At 38.3% G+C, this 23383-nt stretch overlaps 1 protein-coding gene across 1 annotated transcript in view; it reads right to left on the bottom strand.

Annotated features, from left to right (window-relative positions):
• Positions 1-23383, bottom strand: part of FBXL13 (F-box and leucine rich repeat protein 13) — a 266364-nt gene that overhangs the window by 73788 nt on the left and 169193 nt on the right. The window contains exons 13-15 of the mRNA XM_053608560.1: positions 5296-5394; positions 4633-4750; positions 4369-4531 (exon numbers count right to left, since the gene is read on the bottom strand). Of these exons, the coding sequence (XP_053464535.1) occupies positions 4369-4531; positions 4633-4750; positions 5296-5394 (380 nt within the window). The remainder of the gene's footprint in view (positions 1-4368; positions 4532-4632; positions 4751-5295; positions 5395-23383) is intronic.

A 23383-nucleotide genomic window follows, 5' to 3' on the forward strand; every position in this document is an offset into this window, starting at 1 on the left:
AAGAGGCAGTTTTCACACATGACAACCTGACAGGTGTGTGCATAGATGGGAAAAACATTGGAAGAAGTACATGCTGACTGCTGACATCTTCTATATCCTCCATTTGTTCATATTTGCAAATGAAGTAAACAGTAAAGGCAAAAGGTGAAATTTTGTTTCAGCTGAACAGCCCATATTAAGTGGCTGCCTGTCATGCCCATCAACCCACCTTTTACCTGTAATATGAGAGAGGGACTGTGCCAGTACCCACGAAAATAGTTAAGAACCCAGGGGTAGGGTGAGGCATAGGGAGGAGGGAAGTCCAAACACAATCAATCGACTTGTCTCTTGCTAAATACCATGTCTGGAGTATGTACTGAGAGACATTTTCACTAACAAGAAAATAAAATACAGCATGGGATTTGTAAGACTTAAACAGAAAGTAGAAAAACATTAGAACATTTTGAACAGAGTGAAGGAGAAGTAGGAATTACTGAAAGACCCAGCTAAAATAAAAATAAAGAGAATCTAAGATATATTCTGAGATGAAAAGTGAGCATCTGAGATAAGAACAGATGGCAAAGAAAATAAAATTCCAATGATAAAAAATAAAATAATAAATAAAGTTTCAATGATAAGAACTGTAACTAGTTTAAGACATCAAAACCAAAATTGAGACTCGGCGCCTGTGGCTCAAGCAGCTAAGGTGCCAGCAACATACACCTGAGCTGGCGGGTTCAAATCCAGCCCAGCCCACCAAACAACAATGACAGCTGCAACCAAAAAATAGCTGGGCATTCTGGCGGGTGCCTGTAATCCCAGCCACTTGGGAGGCAGAGGCAGGAGAATCGCTTGAGCCCAGGAGTTGGAGGTTGCTGTGAGCTGTGATGTCACAGCACTCTACCCAGGGCAACAGCTTGAGGGCCTCTCTCAAAAAAACCCAAAATTGACCTTTTAGAGGTCAAGTAGAGGATATATTTGAAAAGTTCCCTGTGAATGCTGAAGATAAGGGTAAAGAATTTAAAAGAAATGTAATAGAAAACAGAATTAAGATTCAACCTTTAAATAAAGAAGATTCTTGGGAAAAGTTAAGAACAAATAAAAACAAATTAATAATTACAGATACATAAAAGCTTTTCAAATTACAAAACGTAAGCTATACACTATAAAAGATTTAAAAAGGAAAAAGAAAAAAATAAGTAAAATAGAACACATAGAAGAGGCAAAAGAAGAGCATAAGAAAAAGATAGCATACATGCAAAATAAAACAAAAATAATTAGAAATTAAAAATGAAAGTAATTGAGATATAATTTTGTGACAGTCTCAGCTTTTGACAAATAAAGGGCACAAAAATTTGAATAATAAGCCAGGCATGACGGCACATGCCTCTAGTCCTACCTACTCAGGAGACTGAGGCAAAAGGCTCACTTGAGCCCAGGAGTTTGAGGCTATAAAAAGCTATTATTGTGTCACTACATTCCATCTCTATATTAAATAAGCAAGACCCCATATCTATAATAAATAAGTAAATTAATAATTTTAAAAAGTAAAAAAATATTGAATAATGTAACTTAAGTTCCGTAGGGTTTTAAATGATACCCAACATCCTAAACAACACAAGAATCTTATTCCCCACCGCCACTACCTTTAAATAAGAAACTCTCAATTCCAAAGGATAGAAACTGTGCAGGCCATGTTTTTGTGGTGCAATGTTATAAAATTAAAAATGAATAAAATAATAATTAGAAACTACTTGTACATTTTAATCTATCTTTAATAATTCTTTTTTTTTTGGAGATAAGAGTCTCACTTTGTTGCCCTTTGTAGATTGCCATGGTGTCATATCTCACAGCAACCTCAAACTCTTGGGCTCAAGTAATTCTCTTGAAAAGGAAAAAGAAAAAAATAGCCTCTCTAGTAGCTGAGACTACAGGCACCTGTCACATCATCTGGCAATTTTTTTTTTTTTTTTTAGAGATGGGGTCTCGCTCTTGCTAAGGTGGGTCTCGAACTTGTGCCTTCAGGCAATCCATCCACCTCAGCCTCCCATATTTTCTCAAATTCATTTCTGTATTTAAACACAATCCTAATCAATATCTCAATAGGATTTTTTCTGAAATATGAAAAAAATTATTCTAAAATTTATCTAGAAGAATAAACTAGCAAAAATGTCTAACTTGAAAGATAATAATGTACACAGTAGGGTGACTTTGGCAAGTAATAAAGCATTGTATATTTTAAGATAGCTAGAAGAAAAGATTTTGAATGTTGTCACTACAAAGAAATGATTAATGTTTAAATTGTAAATATAATAATTATCCCAATTTGATCATTATACAACATGTACTGAAACATCACATTATACCCCATAAAATATGTAACATTACATGTTGATTATAAATTCTAAAAAATTTATATTAGACTAATAAGGAGAGCCTCATTCTATTAGATATTAAAACACATTCTAAAGGAATAATAATAGGTAACATTTATTAAGTGCCTATTAAGTGCCAGACACTATTCTAAACATATTACATGGATTAACTCATTTGATCCCAACAACAATCCTATGAGGTACGTAGTCTATTTTCCCATTTAGCAGATAAAATACTGTGTAAAATTAGATGGAGGACAGATAAATGATGGAACAGAAAAGATAGCCTAAAACAGACATATAGACACAAACACATACATACACCTTAGAAGTTCACCTTTTGGGGCGGTGCCTGTGGGTCAGTCGGTAAGGCGCCGGCCCCATATACTGAGGGTGGCGGGTTCAAACCCGGCCTCGGCTGAACTGCAACCAAAAAAAAAATAGCCGGGCGTTGTGGTGGGTGCCTGTAGTCCCAGCTACTCGGGAGGCTGAGGCAGGAGAATCGCTTAAGCCCAGGAGTTGGAGGTTGCTGTGAGCTGTGTGAGGCCACGGCACTCTACCGAGGGCCATAAAGTGAGACTCTGTCTCTACAAAAAAAAAAAAAAAAGTTCACCTTTTGCCTTTACTGTTCACTTCTTTGCAAATATAAACAAATAGAGGGTATAAAAGATGTCAGCAGATGGCATGTACGTTGGGTGTATGTGTATCTCTGTTATCTAGCACTATGTCACAAATTGATCCAGATTTTATGGTTCAAATGGCAAACATTTATTACCTCCCAGTTTCTAGATCTCAGGGATTTAGAAATGATCTAGGGTAGTTTTAGCTCGGGGTTTTCTGTGAGCTTGCAATCACGATGCCACCTGGGGCTTCAGTCATCTGAAGGCTTGATGGAGGCCAGAGGGTCTGCCACCAATCTTCCTTACATGGCTGTGAGCATGAGGCCTTAATTTTTTGTTGGCTGCTGTCTGGAGGCCTCAATTTCTTAATTCAGATTTTTCCCATTCTGATCCTTATGCCTCCCCCGATCCTTGCTGACCCATAATCCCCCCCCCATTTAATAACAGGGCATACAGGTTAAGATTCTATGTTGCTTAGTTTACTACTCTCACTTGTCTTGTGTCTCCCCAAATGTCAGCCAACTTAACGGTAGATTGAGTGCTATTTTGTTATCATCTATAAGATTATAAGATTATAAGACTATAAGATTATAAGAAATCTACCCAGGTATGAGGCTGAGATATTCAATGGGGGAAAGGTTTCAGTAAGAATTTGATCTTTGCCATCCTGAAAATACCAGGATAGTATAGCTAAAGAAAGGGTTTCAGGGTGGTACCTGTGGCTCAGTGAGTAGGGCACTGGCCCCATATCCCGAGGGTGGTGGATTCAAACCCGGCCCTGGCCAAACTGCAACAAAAAATTGCTGGACATTGTGGCAGGAGCCTGTAGTCCCAGCTACTTGGAAAACTGAGGCAAGAGAATTGCCTAAGCCCAAGAGCTGGAGGTTGCTATGAGCTGTGATGCCACAGCACTCTACCAAGGGCGACAAAGTGAGCCTCTGTCTCTAAAAAAAAAAAAAAAGAAAGTGTTTCAATAAGAATGCACCACTGTCCATTGGTCATAATAAGAAGAGAAATTTAACCCAAAAGAAAAACCTTCAGTAAGACTGGTTCCTCATAAGCAAGTCAGAAAGAATCCATATGGAAAAAGATCCTGTTAACTGAACTAGCTGTTAACTAACTCTCTAGGAAAGGTAGCCTGTAAGTGTTCCTATGAGTTCACTTAATCTTCCCTGGGTCTGTGATGTCCCATATCCTGAGCTTTCCTTGACAATTTCCATGACCCTCATATGATCAGTCTGGGTTGGATGGCCCTTCTTGTTACCACAGAACTCTGTGCACTTACCTTTACATTAACACTTGGACTCCTGACTTTTGTGCTTACCATGAGCTCCTTGAGGGTGGGGCACATGCAATATAATGTTTCTTGCACATATGACTGAATGACTAATTACCTTATACAATTGGCCAAATTCAACACAGTCAGTCTCCTCAAATGAGACAGTGGTTTGAGACTACTATCTGTTATTCCTTTACAGTCTGCCATGTAGATATGACTGATATTTGGATAATTTTTATCCATAAATTTGAAGCATGTATCAGTAATCCTTTTATTCCCTATTTAAAATAAAACAGAAGAAAAGACAAGTATTGTACATATAATGCCACAAGAATAAAAGTAAAAAATAATGCTGAACCACATTTTTAATATCACAGACCTTCAAATCGTATCTTTCTGAGGTTGCAAATAGAAAGAGCTTTGAAAGTACTGTCGGAGATATGTGGTGCACCAATGAAAACCACTGACGTGATATGAAGGCACTTCTCAACTAAAGCCTTTAGAAGAAAAAAACATGAGTAAATTATCCACACTGTAGACAACAGGCTTGGCAAGGTAGTGAGGTTATTTTTTCTCTCAGTATTTCCAGAAACTGACACATTAACTACTAAATTTTCTTATTTTCAAAGAAAATTGAGTTTTTTCCACATATTATACACTTACATTTAAGTAGTTTGGAACAATGAGAATTAACTCATGTAATAAGAGTATGGGAAAAGATGAGAACATGTAATACTAAAAAAAAGCAACTACATTTGGCAGCTTGACACGAAGAACCAGACTTTCATTTTGTGCTTAGGCTATAGCATCACTGAACAAAAAAAATACTAACTGTGAAACAAGGCATCTTAGGGTATTTAAGGATCCAGATGTTTCTTGAGGTGCATATGTGTGTGTGTGTGTACATGCAAATTTTTAAATGGTTTTCTGTTAAAAAACAACTAAAATGAAAAATCCATTCATATTTTCCAATAACTCAAGCCATTAGAATATGTGTCCATCTAATGGCTTTGAAAAGAAAACGCACATTTCAGCTACCTACTTTCACACAGTTGTCTGTCAGAGTTGGCATATCATTGATGGTCAGATGCATAATTCCAGAGCAGCTGTTTGCAATATTCCTAAAGCCTTGCACTGAAATCTGAATAACACAAAGGAGGAGAAAGAATGCATTAGCATGATATCTAACAAAACCCCAAGGTAATAATAACTAAAGGTATGCCATAATTTTGTTACTATGTTTTAAAATTAACCCTAAATTATGGCAGACAGAAGAAGGAAATAAAGAATCTAGTCTTAATTTATTTTTTATTCTTATTTTTATTTATTTATTTATTTTCTTTTTTGAGAAGGGGTCTTACTCTTGCTTAGGCTGGTCTTGAACTTGTGAGCTCAAGCAATCCACCCACCTCGGATTCCCAGAATGCTAGGATTACAGGCGTGAGCCACTGCACCTGGCCTTATTATTTAATTTTTATTAAGATGAAATTCATAATAAAAAATTAACCACTTAAACCAGGTACGGTGGCACATGCCTGTCATCTCAGCTGAATTCAGGAGGCTAAGGTGGAAGGATCTCTTGAGCCTAGACATTTGAGGCCAGCCTGAACAACACAGTGATACCCTGTCTCTTAAAAATTAAAAAAAAAAAAAAAACTAGCCACTGAAATAAGTCCCTTAACCATTTATAATGTTGTGCAACCACCACCTGTACCTATTTCCAAAACATTTTCATCACCCTAAAAAGAAAACTTGTACCCATTAAGAAGTTGCTCTCAATATTCCCCTCCTCCAGGCCCTGGTATCACTAATCTGTAGTCTTTATGGATTTGCCTATTCTGAATATTTCATATAAATGGAATTAATACAATACATAGTATTTTGAACCAGATTTCTTTCACACAGTGTAATGTTTCTGAGGTTCAACCACATTAATATAATATTATCCTATTCAATGGATAGACCACATTTTGTTTATCCATTCATTTGTTGATGAATATTTGGATTGTTTCCATCTTTTGGATATTTTGAATAATGCTTCTGTGAACATCCATTTTTCTATTTGTTTGAATATTGGTTTTCAATTCTTTTGGGTATACTTCTAGGAGTATAACTTCTAGGTCATATAGTACATGTATTAATACTTCTATGCTTTTAAAGGAACCACCAAAATGTTTTCTACAGTGGCTGCAACATACCAGTAATTGATGAGGGTTCCAATTTCTCCACAGCTTTGCCAATACTTATTTTCCATTTAAAAAAATTTTCCTAGGAGGCTTGAAGTGGTACCTCATTGTGGTTTTGATTTGCTTCTCCTGAATGATTAATGATATGAGCATCTTTTCATGTACTTGTTAGCCATTTGCGTATCTCAATTTTCTAATGGAACTGTCTTTTTGTTGTTGATTTGTAAGAATTCTTTACATATTATGGATACTAGACACTTTTTAGATGTATGATTTGGAATTAATGTCTTCCATTCTATAGGTTATCTTCTCATTTTTAAAATCATGCCCTTTGATGCTTAAGAGATTTTAATTTTGATGAAGCTCCATTTATCTATTTTGTTGTTCTTATTCATGCTTTGGTGTCAATCTAAGAATACATTGCCAAATCCAAGGACATGATGACTTACTTTCAATGTTTTCTTCAAAAGAGCTTTATCATGTTAGCTCTCACATTTAGGTTATTGGTCTATTTTTGAATTAATTTTTGTATGCAGTGTGGGGCAAGAGTCCAACTTCACTTTTTTTGCATGTGGATATTCGGTTGCACAGCACCAATTGTTAAAAACAGTATTGTTTTCCCCATTGAACAGTGCTGGCACTCTTGTCAAAAATCAATTTGCCATAAATACATAGACTTATTTCTGGACTCTCAAATCTATTCCATTGGTCTATATGTCTATCCTTCTGTCAGTGCAATACTGTTTTGATTGCTAGTGCTTTGTCATAATGATTTCTTTCTTTTTAATTATTGTTATCCACATTAATGGAAAAAGCAGTGGTAGAAAGTCTTCAAAATAATGACTAATTCAAAGATCAAAATATTTGCCTATGATGGGTTACCTTATAATAACTTGTTAGGCTCCATTTCCTATAACAAGTGAGTATGGGTGGGAAATCAGATAGAATGCAGATTCAGTCGTGGAAAACTGAGACTCTACCTAGACAGAAGGGGAAACTCACCTTAAGAGTTAGTTCTACAAAAGCATGACAGGGAGGATGAGGAGCAGCTACAATAAACCTAAAAGGAGACCTTCAGTGACTTCATGTGTACCACCTCCCAGGAAAAGTGACTGCCAATGGTCTTATCATCAGAACCACCACTTATTCAAAAAGAACTAGCCAAAAGTTAGGGACCTTAAGAGTCACATCTTCAGGACAACCAGAGCTCATCTCAAATGACACCTCCTCTGGAAGTGTGCCTGACTCTTGGATCAGGACATAGTCTTGTTAAATACAACAGCACCAAGTAATTGTCATAACTATGATTCAATGACTTTATGATTATTAAATTAACCCCAGTTCCAAGAAGCATCAACTCACCAAATAATTGAGCACTATTATTTCATGAATAAATGGGAGAGTATATGAATGAATTCTGAGAACAATGTGTATTCAGTAAGTTCTCCTGCCCAGTAGATCCTACTAATAATGCGAGTATACCCAGTCAAAAGCCACGGGAATTTTGTAGCCATTAAAATACAAAGAAAATTAAAAAGCCTAGAGAAGCCCTTGAAACCAGGGCTGACCATACAGGCTCAATTTGCTACAGAAGCCAGACCTTTGGGTGCAATGTACTTGGACAGTTTTTTAAAAAACACTTTAGGAAACATGTTTCTAAAACCTGAATAATGTATCAAACTATGGCCGTCCATATCATGGGATATAATAATTACCACAAACAATGTTTCAGGAGAATGAGTTCATGATACAGTTTAAAAGAAAAACTGGCTATATAAAGACTTAATGCTCAAAATGTGGTCTGTAGACCAGTAGCAGTAGCATCACCTGGGAGCTTGTTAGAAATGTAGAATCGTAGCCCACTACGTACTGACTTACAGGCTGCAGTTGACCAGTATCACCATGATTCTCATGTACGTTATAGTTTGAGAAATGCTAATCCAGAGGAAATAAGTGAGCAAAATGAAAGTAAATTACTGTTTTCCAAAGAAACAGAACCAACAGGCTATATATACAGCAGAACCTCCATAGGTGATCATCCGCATTTTGACCACCTCCTTAAATGGAACTAATTTCTTTTCTTTTTTTTTTTTTATTAAATTATAGCTATGTACATTAATGCAATCATTGGTTTTATATACAATTTGAAATGTTTTCATCAAACCAGTTAACATAGCCTTCACGGCATTTTCTTAGTTATTGTGTCAAGACATTTATATTCTGCACCTAATAAATTTCACATGTACCCTTGTAAGATACACCAAGTTGACCTAATTTCCACAGACTGGATATGCACCACATGTACAGACCAGTATAGAAGGTATAGTTTCTTATGTTGACCAACTCTGTATGTTGACCACTATGTTATAGTCCCTTGGGTGGTCAACTTATAGAGGTTCTACTGTGTATATAGGCTATCCTCAATAATGTGGGTGGAGCTCGCCCATTAGGTTGAGGTTTTAAGAGTAAGCACTAAGGTCTCCTGAAGAAGCAGCAATTCTGCCTTAAGACTACAGTTACAGAAACTTTGAATTTTCAGGCTGCAGATTTCAGATTCAAGACTACAGCATCAACTTCTTCCTGAATTTCCAGCCTACCAGCTTGCTCCACAGATTTCAGACTTACCAGCCCCCACAGTCTCAATCTGATTTCTTTTTCTTTCTTTTTTTATTTTTAGAAAAGAGGCTTTTTTTATTGTTAAATCACAGCTGTGTACATTTGTGCAATCTGAAATATTCTCATCAAACTGGTCAACGTAAACTTCATGGCATTTTCTTAGTTATTGTATGTAGACATTTATATTCTGCATTTAGTAGGTTTTGCCTGTACCCATTCTAAGATGCAGCGTAGGTGTGGCCTCACCCATTACCCTCCCTCCACCCTGACTTCCCTCCCACTCTTCCCCTCCCTTTCCCCATATTCTTGTGCAGTTGGGTTATAGCCTTCATATGAAAGCTATAAATTAGCTTCATAGTAGGGCTGAGTACATTGGATACTTTTTCTTCCATTCCTGAGATACTTTGCTAAGAAGAATATGTTCCAGCTCCATCCATGTAAACATGAAAGAGGTAAAGTCTCCATCTTTCTTTAAGGCTGCATAATATTCCATGGTATACATGTACCACAATTTGCTACTCCATTCGTGGGTCGATGGGCACTTGGGCTTCTTCCATGCCTTAGCAATTATGAATTGGGCTGCAATACAGTGGGCAAAGGACTTGAAGAGAAACTTCTCTAAAGAAGACAGACCACGATCTACAGACACATGAAAAAAAGCTCATCATCCTTAATCATCCAAGAAATGCAAATCAAAACTACTTTGAGATATCACCTAACCCCAGTAAGAGTAGCCCACATAATGATATCCCAAAACCAGAGATGTTGGCGTGGATGTGGAGAAAAGGGCACACTTCTACACTGCTGGTGGGAATGCACACTAATACGTTCCTTCTAGAAGGATGTTTGGAGAACACTTAGCGATCTAAAAATATACCTGCCATTTGATCCTATAATTCCTTTACTAGGTATATACCCAGAAGACCAAAAATCACAATATAACAAAGACATCTGTACCAGAATGTTTATTGCAGCTCAATCTGATTTCCTAAAATAAATTTCCTACTTTCTCTCTCTCTGTGTATGTATATGTATGTGTGTGTAGTCTTGAATCTGAAATCTACAGCCTGAAAATTCAGAGTTTCTGTAATTGTAGTCTTAAGGCAGAATTGCTTCTTCTTCAGGAGACCTTAGTGCTTACTCTTAAAACCTTCAACCTAATGGGTGAGCTCCACCCACATTATTAACGATAGCCTCTACCTTACTCAAAGTCTACTGATTTAAATGAAATTTTATGCTTTCTTCTTCTTCTTCTTCTTATTATTATTATCATTACTACTATTATTGAGATTGGTCTTTCTCACTCTGTCTGGAGTGCAGTGGTGCTGATTATAGCTCACCGCAGCCTCGAACTCCTAAGCTCAAGCAATCCTCTGTCCTCAGCCACTTGCATAGCTTGAACAATAGGCATGTACCACAACTCCTGGCTTGATTCAAATATTTAACACAGCTTATAAAAACCTTAATAGCAACTCCTAGATGTGTAGTATTTAACCAAACAACTGGGCACCATAATCTAGCCAATGTGACATAAAATTAACCACCACAGATAAAAATACACCAAATGTTAACAGTGATCATCTCTAGAGAGTGAGTAATTTCTGTGTTTTTCAAACTTCTGACAATGACAATGCATAACCAGAAAAAAAAGACACACAAAAAAGGCATCTTTTATTAAAAGGTAGCATAAGGAAGCCCTTGGGCAGTTTTTGAATCATCTCCTGCCATAGATCTCTCCTTGCAGGAAAACACCAAAATAAATGACCCATTACTCTCTATTTTGACCCACAATTCTTTCCTGTAATCTGTCTGTATCTTATTTAATCCAAAGAGATGATAATATACTCTTTTTTTTTTTTAATTTCCTATTGAGTTGGACAACTACTAAAAGCTGAATAAATTTAGGAGTAAGAGAGAGTCTGGGTAGGGGTGCAGAATTTGGCAGCAGACAAGATTAAACATGATTCCAAGTCTTAGCTGATGTGGCAAGATCACCCTTGGAAGGAATAAGAATTTTAGTAGGTAAAGAAAGAGGGAAAGCTAATGGAAGACCCATAAGGCAAGAATGAGGTATTTTTCCACGGACTCTTGAGTAAGTTTTCCATTAAGTAATCCCAGAGCAAAGTCCAGGGGAGATGATTGAACATAAGAGACTGTCAACAGGCTGGGCATGGTGGTTCACGCCTGTGATCCTAGCACTCTAGGAGGCTAAGGCGGGTGGACTGCTTGCCCTCAGGAGTTTGAGACGAGCCTGAGCCAGTGCAAGACCTCATCTCTAAAAATAGCTCCGCATTGTGGCAGGCGCCTATAGTCTCAACTACTTGGGAAGCTGAGGCAAGAGACTCACTTGAGCCCAGGAGTTTGAGGTTGCTGTGAGCTGTGAAATAATGGCACTCTACCTGGCAACAAAGTGAAACTCTGTCTCAAAAAAATAAAAAAGAGACGGTCAACATAGGTGAAAGAAATTCTGAGTTTGGAATCAGCAGAGCTGAGTTTGAGTCTGGCTCTGCCTCCTTCTCACTTGTAACAAAAGGCAGCTCAACCTCTCAATTTTCTCACTTGTAAAATGAATATAAAAACACCTATTTTAGGACATTCTTGAGAAAACAAAATAAGGCTATATATATATACATATATATAGTTAGTATGATGCCTGGCATGTAATATTAGGTACCACTTTTCATATCATTGTTCTTTAAGGAACATTTTGCTCCCACAGAAAAGTAAAGAAGCAAGAACTATGGGCCCTTGTCCTTTTTCCCTAGGAGACCTGGATTCCTGGCTATCTATCTAACATTTATACACATACATAATAACCCACATTTTACATCTATAACTGTATCTGACTATATATATATATATAAAATGTTGATATAAATAGTAAACATGGGCCGAGTAACATCCTCCCTGCAACAGGGCATGGTGAGTCTGGGGAGATAAGACTCCAGGCATTTCTGGCTGGTGGGATCCGCCTATAATCATCCCTTTGAGGATACAGGGAGTCAGCAAGGGACTTCTGGACCCCAAGAGGAGGACTAAGACAGTGGAAAACTGGCAAGTGGTTGTGTGTGTCCAATTGACCTAATCCTGCCTGCAGCCATAAGTACAAGCAGCAGTGAGACTACAAACCGGAAAGGCCTTACCTGTGAACTGTTTCGGTGTTTGTGGACATGGCACTCAGTTGAACTGCCTTTGGGGAGAGCTTCAGCAGGAGTGCAGAGAACTTTGGGCATTGTCTAGGTCCCCAGACTAAGCCACTGAGCCAATAGTGTTCAGCTGTGGGCCACAGGAAGCCACTGTGAAAGAACTGCCCCAGCAAGCTCCGCCTTCAGGGTCGCAGAGCAGGGATTGGGCGGGAGCTAGTAACCTATTGACTGAGCAGCCTAAAGGCAGGGACTGAGCTGCCTTACAGCCTTAACCCTAACGGGCACACTGAGGTTTTGGCACACTGGAGCCTAGGGCTGTTGCCCTGGGTAGAGTGCTATGGTGTCAGAGCTCATAGCAACCTCAAACTTCCGGGCTTGGCGCTGCCCGGACCTCCATAAGAGCTGTGCCGTGACCCCCAACCTGCCTGGCCTATGCATACCCTGAGCAGGAACTGTGGGAGCCGCACAACCCTGTGTCCTCCCTCCTGTACCCTCCCTACCTCCACCCTGGCCTGCTCATCTGGCCAGAGACTCTGGTAGCCAAGTGCCCTCTGGAGCCCTCCTTGCCTCTGCGCAGAGCCCTTCTCCTGGCCAGAGACTGCTGGAACCTTGGGCTCTCTGTGTCAAAGTCACTAGGCGCCAGGCACTCCCAGAACCATGCGCACCACCTCCTGCCCTGTTGCTGGATACGGATGTGTCACACTCCGGAGCTGCTTCCACAACCAGAACCCCCTGGCTGGGGCAGCCCCAGATGAACTACACAGGGCCACTCCCTACAAAGATCCAACAACAATAGATCCCACTGGGGTCTAATCTTGGAGAGACACCTCCCTGACTATGAGGACGGCCAGAGGCAACAGTCAAAAACAATCATGAGGCAAAATCAACAGAAAAATTCTGGCAATATGAATAATCAGAGTAGATCAACTCGCCCAAGGATCAGTGGGGCAGACACAGCACAAGATCCCATGCACAAACAAACAGATGAGATGTCAGAAATCGAATTCAGAATCTGGATACCAAATAAGATCAAATTAGAATTCCAAGCAGTAGCCCAAAAGATATCTCAAGAATTCAATGAATTCAAGGACCAAATGACCAAAGATTTTGACACATTGAGACAAGAAGCTGCAGCCCTCAAAAATCTGAGAAACACAGTAAAATCCCTCAGGAACAGAATGGAGCAAGCAGAAGAAAGGATTTCTGACACTGAAGACAAAGCTTTCAAACGCTCCCAACTCTCAAAGAGGAAGAGAAATGGAGGGCAAAATGGATCACTCTCTCAGAGAGTTCTGGGATAATTCAAAGAAAATCAATATTCGTCTTATAGGGATCCCCAAAAGTGACGAAGTGGCTTCACAAGGCAGTCTCTTCTCCATGACATTATGAAGGAGAACTTTCCAGACATGCCAAGAGATTCTGAAATTCAAATAGCAGACAGTTTCAGAACTCCAGCACAACTCAAGCCAAACAAGACATCCCCCAGACACATCATAATCAACTTCACTAAAGTTAATATGAAGGAGAAAATTCTGAAAGCAGCCAGATGAAAGAAAACCATCACTTACAAGGGCAAAAATATTAGAATAACTGCAGCTCTCTCTGCTGAAACCTTTCAAGCTAGAAGAGGATGGTCATTGACTTTTAATCTCCTAAAACAAAATAACTTTCAACCCAGGATCCTGTACCCAGCTAAACTGAATTTCATTCATGATGGAGAAATTAAATACTTCAATGACATTCACATGTTGAAGAAATTTGCCAAAACTAAACCAGCTCTCCAGGATATTCTCAGACCTATCCTCCATAAAGACCAGCATAATCCTCCACCACAAAAGTAAACCCACCCAGAAAATTTTGATCAAATTCCAACTTCCACAGTCGCAAAAGGATTAAAAATGTCCACCGGACTCTCGAAAGGCTTATGAGTATTCTCAATTAACGTGAATGGTTTAAATTGTCCTCTAAAGAGGAACAGGTTGGCTGACTGGATACAAAAACTCAAGCCAGATATCTGCTGCATACAAGAATCGCATCTTACATTAAAAGACTACAGATTCAAGGTGAAGGGATGGTCATCTATACTCCAGGCAAATGGAAAGCAGAAAAAAGCAGGCATTGCAATCCTATTTGCAGACGCAATAGGCTTTAAGCCAACTGAAATAAGGAAGGATAAGAATGGACACTTCATATTTGTTAAAGGTAATACTCAATATGATGAGATCTCAATTATTAATATTTATGCACCCAACCAGAACACACCTCAATTTATAAGAGAAACTCTAACAGACATGAGAAACTTAATTTCCTCCAGTTCCATAGTAGTTAGAGATTTTAACACCCCTTTAGCAGTACTGGATAGATCCTCCAAAAAGAAGCTAAGCAAAGAAATTATAGATTTAAACTTAACCATTCAACATTTGGACTTAACAGACATCTACAGAACATTTCATCCCAACAAAACTGAATACACATTCTTCTCATCAGCCCACGGAACATACTCCAAAATTGACCATATCCTAGGCCACAAATCTAACCTCAGCAAATTTAAAAAAATAGAAATTATTCCTTGCATCTTCTCAGACCACCATGGAATAAAAGTTGAACTCAATAACAACAGGAACCCACATACCCATACAAAAACATGGAAGCTAAACAACCTTATGCTGAAGGATAGATGGGTCATAGACAAGATTAAGAAGGAAATCACCATATTTTTGGAACAAAACAACAATCAAGACACAAATTACCAGAACGTGCAAAGGCAGTCCTAAGAGGTAAAATTATAGCACTGCAAGCCTTCCTCAAGAAAATGGAAAGAGGGTGGCGCCTGCGGCTCAAGGAGTAGGGCGCCGGTCCCATATGCCGGAGGTGGTGGGTTCAAATCCAGCCCCGGGCAAAAACCACAAAAAAAAAAAAAAAAGAAAGAAAGAAAACGGAAAGACAGGAAGTTAATAACTTAATGGGACATCTCAAGCAACTGGAGAAGGAAGAACACTCCAACCCCAAACCCAGCAGAAGAAAAGAAATAACCAAAATCAGAGCAGAATTAAATGAAATTGAAAACTAAAGAATTATACAACAGATCAATAAATCCAAAAGTTGGTTTTTTGAAAAGATCAATAAAATAGATAAACCTTTGGCCAACCTAACCAGGAAAAAAAGAGTAAAATCTCTAATTTCATCAATCAGAAATGGTAATGATGAAATAACAACAGACCTCTCAGAAATTCAAAAAATCCTTAACGAATACTACAAGAAACTCTACTCTCAGAAATACGAAAATCTGAAAGAAATCAACCAATACCAGGAAGTACACCACCTACCAAGACTTAGCCAGAATGAAGTGGAAATGTTGAACAGGTCTATATCAAGTTCTGAAATAGCATCAACTATACAAAATCTCCCTAAAAAGAAAAGCCCAGGACCAGATGGCTTTACATCAGAATTCTACCAAACATTTAAAGAAAAACTAGTACCTATATTACTAAACCTCTTCCAAAATATAGAAAAAGAAGGAATATTACCCAACACATTCTATGAAGCAAATATCACCTTGATCCCCAAACCAGGGAAAGACCCAACAAGAAAAGAAAATTATAGACCAATATCACTAATGAATATTGATGTAAAAATACTCAATAAGATCCTAACGAACAGAATCCAATAACACATCAAAAAAATTATACACCATGACCAAGTGGGATTTATCACAGGGTCTCAAGGCTGGTTCAATATACGTAAATCTATAAATGTAATTCAGCACATAAACAAACTAAAAAATAAAGACCATATGATTCTCTCAGTTGACACAGAAAAAGCTTTTGATAATATCCAGCATCCCTTCATGACCAGAACACTTAAGAAAATTGGTATAGAAGGGACATTTCTTAAACTGATAGAGTCCATCTACAGAAAACACACAGCCAATATCATATTGAATGGAGTTAAATTGAAATCATTTCCACTTAGACCAGGAACCAGGCAAGGTTGTCCATTGTCTCCATTGCTCTTTAACATTGTAATGGAAGTTCTAGCCATTGCAATTAGGGAAGAAAAAGCGATCAAGGGTATCCACATAGGGTCAGAAGAGATCAAACTTTCACTCTTCGCAGATGATATGATCGTATATCTGGAAAACACTAGGGATTCCACTACAAAACTTTTAGAAGTGATCAAGGAATACAGCAATGTCACAGGCTACAAAATCAACACCCATAAATCTGTAGCCTTTATATATACCCACAGTAACCAAGCTGAAAAAACAGTCAAGGACTCTATTCCTTTCACAGTACTGCCAAATAAGATGAAATATTTGGGAGTATACCTAACAAAGAATGTAAAAGATGTCTACAAAGACAACTATAAAACTTTAAGAAAAGAAACAGCTGAAGATGTTAACAAATGGAAAAACATACCATGCTCATGGCTGGGAAGAATCAATATTGTTAAAATGTCTATACTACCCAAAGCAATATATAATTTTAATGCAATTCCTATTAAAGCTCCATTGTCATATTTTAAAGATTTCGAAAAAATAATACTTCATTTTATATGGAATCAGAAAAAAACTCAAATAGCCAAAACATTAGTCAGCAATAAAAACACAGAAGGAGGAATCACGCTACCAGACCTGTGACTGTACTATAAATCGATAGTGATCAAAACAGCATAGTATTGGCACAAAAACAGAGAAGTAGATGTCTGGAACAGAATAGAGAACCAAGAGATGAATCCAGCTACTTACCGTTATTTGATCTTTGACAAGCCAATTAAAAACATTCAGTGGGGAAAAGATTCCCTATTTAACAAATGGTGCTGGGTGAACTGGCTGGCAACCTGTATAAGATTGAAACTGGACCCACACCTTTCACCATTAACTAAGATAGACTCTCACTGGATTAAAGATTTAAATTTAAGACATGAAACTATAAAAATACCTGAAGAAATTGCAGGGAAAACTCTTGAAGGAATCGGCCTGGGTGAATATTTTATGAGGAGGACTCCCCAGGCAATTGAAGCAGTATCAAAAATACACTACTGGGACCTGATCAAACTAAAAAGCTTCTGCACAGCCAAGAACATAGTGAGTAAAGCAAGCAGATAGTCGTCAGAATGGGAGAAAACATTTGCTGGTTATACCTCCGATAAAGGTCTAATAACCAGAATCCACAGAGAACTCAAATGTATTAGCAAGAAACAAACACGTGATCCCATCTCAGGGTGGGCAAGGGACTTGAAGAGAAACTTCTCTAAAGAAGACAGACACACGATCTACAAACACATGAAAAAAAGCTCATCATCCTTAATCATCCGAGAAATGCAAATCAAAACTACTTTGAGATATCACCTAACCCCAGTAAGAGTAGCCCACATAACAAAATCCCAAAACCAGAGATGTTGGCATGGACGTGGAGAAAAGGGCACACTTCTACCCTGCTGGTGGGAATGCACACTAATACGTTCCTTCTGGAAGGATGTTTGGAGAATACTTAGAGACCTAAAAATAGACCTGCCATTCGATCCTATAATTCCTTACTAGATTTATACCTAGTAAAGCTATAAAAGACCAAAAATATAAAAGACCAAAAATCACAACATAACAAAGACATCTGTACCAGAATGTTTATTGCAGCCCAATTCATAATTGCTAAGTCATGGAAGAAGCCCAAGTGCCCATCAACTCACGAACAGACTAACAAATTGTGTTACACGTATACCATGGAATATTATGCAGCCTTAAAGAAAGATGGAGACTTTACCTCTTTCATGTTTACATGGATGGAGCTGGAACATATTCTTCTTAGCAAAGTATTTCAGGAATGCAAGAAAAAGTATCCAATGTACTCAACTCTACTATGAAGCTAAATTTTAGCTTTCACATGAAGGCTATAACCCAACTATAGCACAAGACTATGAGGAAAGGGCCAAGGAAGGGGAAGGGAGTGGGGAGGTTAGGGTGGAGGGAGGGTAATGGGTGGGGCCACAGCTATGGCGCATCTTAGTATGGGTACAGGCGAAACTTACTAAAGGCAGAATACAAATGTCTATATACAATAACTAAGAAAATGTCATGAAGGCTACGTTGAACAGTTTGATGAGAATATTTCAGTTTGTATATGAAACCAGCACACTGTACCCCTTGATTGCACCAATGTACACAGCTATGCTTTAACAATAAAAAAAAAATAAAACGTCATTTCCCCTATAAGCTTAAGTTTATCTTAAAAGATAACCCTCAATGAAGGCTTTTGGGATGGTCCAAACATCTTTCCAAGATGATGAAGTACAATTTTATAGCACTGATATTTGTTTCTGCATGCAGGTATAGAGCCCAGAACAAAAAAGGAGCACACCTGCAGGACACTGCTTAAGGCTCCAGTTTGTAGGGAGGCCATGGGCAGTATGGCCCATTCCTCAGCATATAAAAGGCAGCAGGGATGAACAGTCTCCTGATTAACAACAGGCATGCATCACAACTTTTCTGCATCATTTTCCTTCCTACCAAGGCTTTTCTTAGTGTTTGTGTATTTAATGTGTGGTCCAAGACAACTCTTCTTCCAGTGTGTCACAGAGAAGCCCAAAGTTTGGCTACCCCTGGAAGATCTTTTCTACAGAACAGCTACAGTTACACTGCAGTCAGTTTTAAGAATGCAGGGCCAGTGGAATCACCCAGGGAAAAGGGATATAGAAACAGTATACAAGAGACTGATTTCACACCCTAGCTTTGACATTTATTAGATTCCTTAATACAGAGGCTGCACTAGTTTGAAGTCCTATCAATAGTGCATACAAGTCAATTTTAAATATATAACACATAAGACAAATAAGCATCAACAGCAAGACACTATAAGAGAGCCTGTTTTCTTTCAACCATAAAGGAGAAATTCTTCAAGATAACTATATTCTCAATGAGCCACACACATTTCCTTTGTAAAATACTCAGCAACTTCAACATCCTTCATGACGTGCGAAGATCCACTTGGGAAACTGTAATTCAACCTTTCAGAAAAAAGGGAACAAACCTTTTCTGGTATTTAGCTGAGCCTGGGACTAAGAGAATAAAGCAGAACACAAAAACAAAAACAAATTCTATTTTGATTTTATTAACTAAAAAAAAGAAAGAAAGAAAGAAAAGAACTATGGGTAAAGGGCCTTGAGAGCTCATTGTAGTGCAGTCCTCACGTTGCGAACAGGTTTTCTTCATTCCTCACAATGTGTCCCCAGTGGTGAACACAGTGTCTGACAGAACAAGCATTCCATAAGTGCTGAACAAATGAATGGTCTCAAGTCACACAGCAGTGGCAGAGCCAGGGCTAGAAGCCACCTCTTCCCATTATGACACACAACTCCAGGGATGAGAACTGCTGTTGGACACTGCTTCTAAGTTCCTCCCCTTTATCCCAGATTCTGGTCCCTTGTCGTAGCACTAATATCTCTAACAATGGCTTCTATAAAACAAACAAACAACTTTCTCTTTCTTGCTATCTTGGAAATACATCCATGACAAGAATTTCTGAATGAGGAGAGAGAAAGTGATAGCAAAAAGCAGCAACAGCTGGGTGATTCCCTGCAACACAGTCAAAAACTTGGTGCTATCAACCAACAAGATTAGTATCCAGACAAGGAGGCAGGGGTGCTCTGAGAAGAGGCTTTTAAGCTTTGTGCTGGCATGAAGTGTTCAGTTCTCTACACAGTTTATATAAGAAAATCCAAAAAGACGTTTGGCTACTATTTTATGACTCAAATATTCCTGCCAGAATCTTTTGGGCCAAGCAACTATTAGCTGTCCTTTCTCCTCACTGAAATAATGGAGATATAAGTCTGAAATAAAAATTCTTCTCTAAAGAAAAAAGCAAAGTATTTTAACTTGTTACAATCCCAGGCTTCGTCATAGCTAATATCTGTGCATTTTCTGTGTATGATTCTCTTCTCTGTTTAGTTGTGAAGTTATTTTGGCTTCTATTTTAACACTACCTAGAGCCCTGCCCTTTGCTTTTTGCTGGATAAACCCCCTTGTTTAGGAAATTGGGGAAACCGGCCTCACCAATGATGCTCCCACTTCAAGTCCCAGTAGACAGCTACTGCTATTGATAGGGGCAGAGGAACTTTGGTGATCACAGGAAAATTCTCTCCAGCTGCCTCTGGGTGGGTCTCACCCATCAGCATGGCAAGACAAACGTGTCTGTGAAGGAAAAGAGTTGTCAGTGAGCCACATGCTCACTGAAACCCAAAGTGCTAATAAGTACCAAGGACTTGCTCAGATTCCTCTTTGCTGCTCCAAGGTCATAAAAAGAAGGAAGGAGCTTACCAACAGGGATGATAACATCTTACCAATCTTCCATTTTCTGTTCCTCCTCTATAGCAATGTCTCTGAATCAGTTAGCTCAGCAACACAGAAAAGACATATCTGCAGAGCCAGACCCTTGCGGCAGCTAGAAATATCCATCTGATGAAGAAATTGACCTGGGAGAATACTTTATGAGAAGGACCCCCTGTGCAATTGAAGCAACACTAAAAAGCTTCTGCACAGCCAAAAACACAGTAAGTAAAGCAAGCAGACAGCCCTCAGAATGGGAGAGGATATTTGCAGGTTATGCTCTGACAAAGGTTTGATAACCAAAATCCACAGAGAACTCAAATTTATTAATAAGAAAAGAACAAGTAATCCCATTTCATTGTGGGCAAGGGACTTGAACAGAAGCTTCTCTAAAGATGATAGGTGCATGAAAAAATGCTCATCATCTTTAATCATCAGAGAAATGCAAATCAAAACCACTTGGAGATATCATCTCAGTAAGAGTGACTCACACAACAAAATAAAATCCCAAAACTACAGATGTTGGCATGGAAGTGGAGAAAAGGGAACACTTCTGCACTGCTGGTGGGAGTGCGAGCTAATACATCCTTTTTGGAAAGAAGTATGGAGAACACTCAGGGATCTAAAAGTGGATCTGCCATTTCATCCTGCAATTCCTCTACTAGGTGTATATCCAAAAGACCAAAACTCACTTTATTACAAAGATATTTGCACCAGATTTTCATTACAGCTCAATTCATAATAGCCAAGTCATGGAAGAAGCCCAAGTGCCCATCAATCCATGAATGCATTAATAAATTGTGGTATATGTACGCAGCTTTAAAAAAGATGAAGACTTTACCTCTTTTACATTTACATGAATGGAGCTGGAACATATCCTACTTAGTAAAGTATCTCAAGAATGGAAGAAAAAACTATCCAATGTACTCAATACTATTATGAAACCAATTTATAATCACTCACACTTTCATGTGAAGAATAGATCACAACTATGGCCCAAGATGAAAGAGGAAGGAGGGAGGATGGCAGGGGAAAGGAGAGGTCAGATCAAGGGAAGGTGAATGGTGGGATCACACCTATGGTACATAATGCAAGGGTACATGTCTGATCTATTAGTACAGAGTATAAATGTCTTAACACAATAATTAAGTAAATGAGATGAGGTACATATTAACTAGTGTGATGTAAACATTCCTAATTCTATAAGAAATCAGCACATTGTACCCCATAAATGCATTAATGTATACATGATCTATGTATTTATGATTTAATAAAATAAAATTTAAAAATTAAAAAAAAGGAACTATCAATCTGAGACAGACATGGCCCATGCTGTGTTCCTGTACCACTTCCAGCTGTTTCTCTCATTCTCTCAACACTGTATCCAACAACTAATGAGTAATGCAATGATTTTAGTCATATCATATATTCTGCATGACCTCTTAGTGACCTCAGAAGAGCCTAGCTTAGCAAGTAGAATGAATTGTTGAAGAGAAAAACAAAGCTTTTTTCCAAAAATGTTATGGAAAATTCTGTTTTATTGCATTCAAATGTACTACAAGCATCTTCAGTAGCAACACTTTCCAGGGGCCTTGCTAAAAGGGTTTGATAGGCTTTTGAATAAAATACTGTGTCTTCTGTAGGGACAGAAACAGAGACCTGGCTATTATCTCTCTTGAGGTCCAACCTGTCTCTTTGGTTCTTTTTAATGTATTTTTAAATTTCAAATTAATATGAGGGCACAATTTTTAGGTTACATTGTTCTCACTTGCAGGGTAAAGTTCCAGTTGTAAAAGAGGGGTACTCTCACAATGTGCACATTAGGTGAGATCCCACCACATGCCCTCCCTCCTTCTGCCTCCAGTATACATATTTCATTTCTCCTCCTCCTGCCCTCATACTAGACTATATTTGTTTTGTATTGTTCATATGAGCATGTAATTATTTATATATTGTTTTCATATTAGTATTGAGTACATTGGATATTTATTTTTCCATTCTTGCGATACTTTACTAAGAAGATTGTGTTTTAACTCAATCCAGGTAAATGTAAAAGATGTAAGGTATTCATCTTTTTAATGGCTGAATAGTATTCCATGGCATACATGTATTACAGTTTGTTCATCCATTTGGGCTGTTTCCATGACTTGCAATTAAGAATTGAGATGCAATAAACATTCTGGTGCAAATGTCTTTGTGGCAAAATGATTTTTGTTCTTCTGGGTACATACCTAGTAATGGTATTGCAGGATCAAATGGAAGGGCAACTTTTAGTTTTTTGAGAATTTTCCACACTTCTTTCCAAAAAGGCTATGTTTGCATTCCCACCAGCAGTGTAGAAGTCTTCCCTTCTAACCACATCCACACCAACCATCTGCAGTTTGAGGGCTTTGTGATGTGGGCTAATCTTAATGGGGTTACAATCTTTCTCTTCGGATGATCTTGTAGGTTCTGGGTCTATATATTTCTCATGTCCATTCCCACCTTTATGGTCTTTAATCCTATCTGTTCTCTAATGCACTGCTTCCTAATTGCCCTTGCTGGTCACCTCCAGTATACATATTTCATCCTCTTAACATCTCAGAAAACTGAAGCCCTTAGCTCTCACTCTGTCTGCACAACTGTCTTATATGACAGTTACCTGCACACACATCTAGTATCCCTGCCAAGGAACATGGATGGCATCTTAGCCATCATTGTATCCTTCACAGTTTAACACAGGCCTAGCGAAGAGTATTTGTTAATACACCAAATAGTTGTTGAGTAAATTATATTAATAGAATGTAAATGAAACTTAGAAGTTCCAATGGGAAGGCAGACAATATGGTTGGTTGTTAAAGAATTTATCTAAAGGGCGGCGCC

The sequence above is a fragment of the Nycticebus coucang genome, chromosome 11, assembly GCF_027406575.1.
Source record: "Nycticebus coucang isolate mNycCou1 chromosome 11, mNycCou1.pri, whole genome shotgun sequence".
NCBI classification, from domain to species: Eukaryota; Metazoa; Chordata; class Mammalia; order Primates; family Lorisidae; genus Nycticebus; species Nycticebus coucang.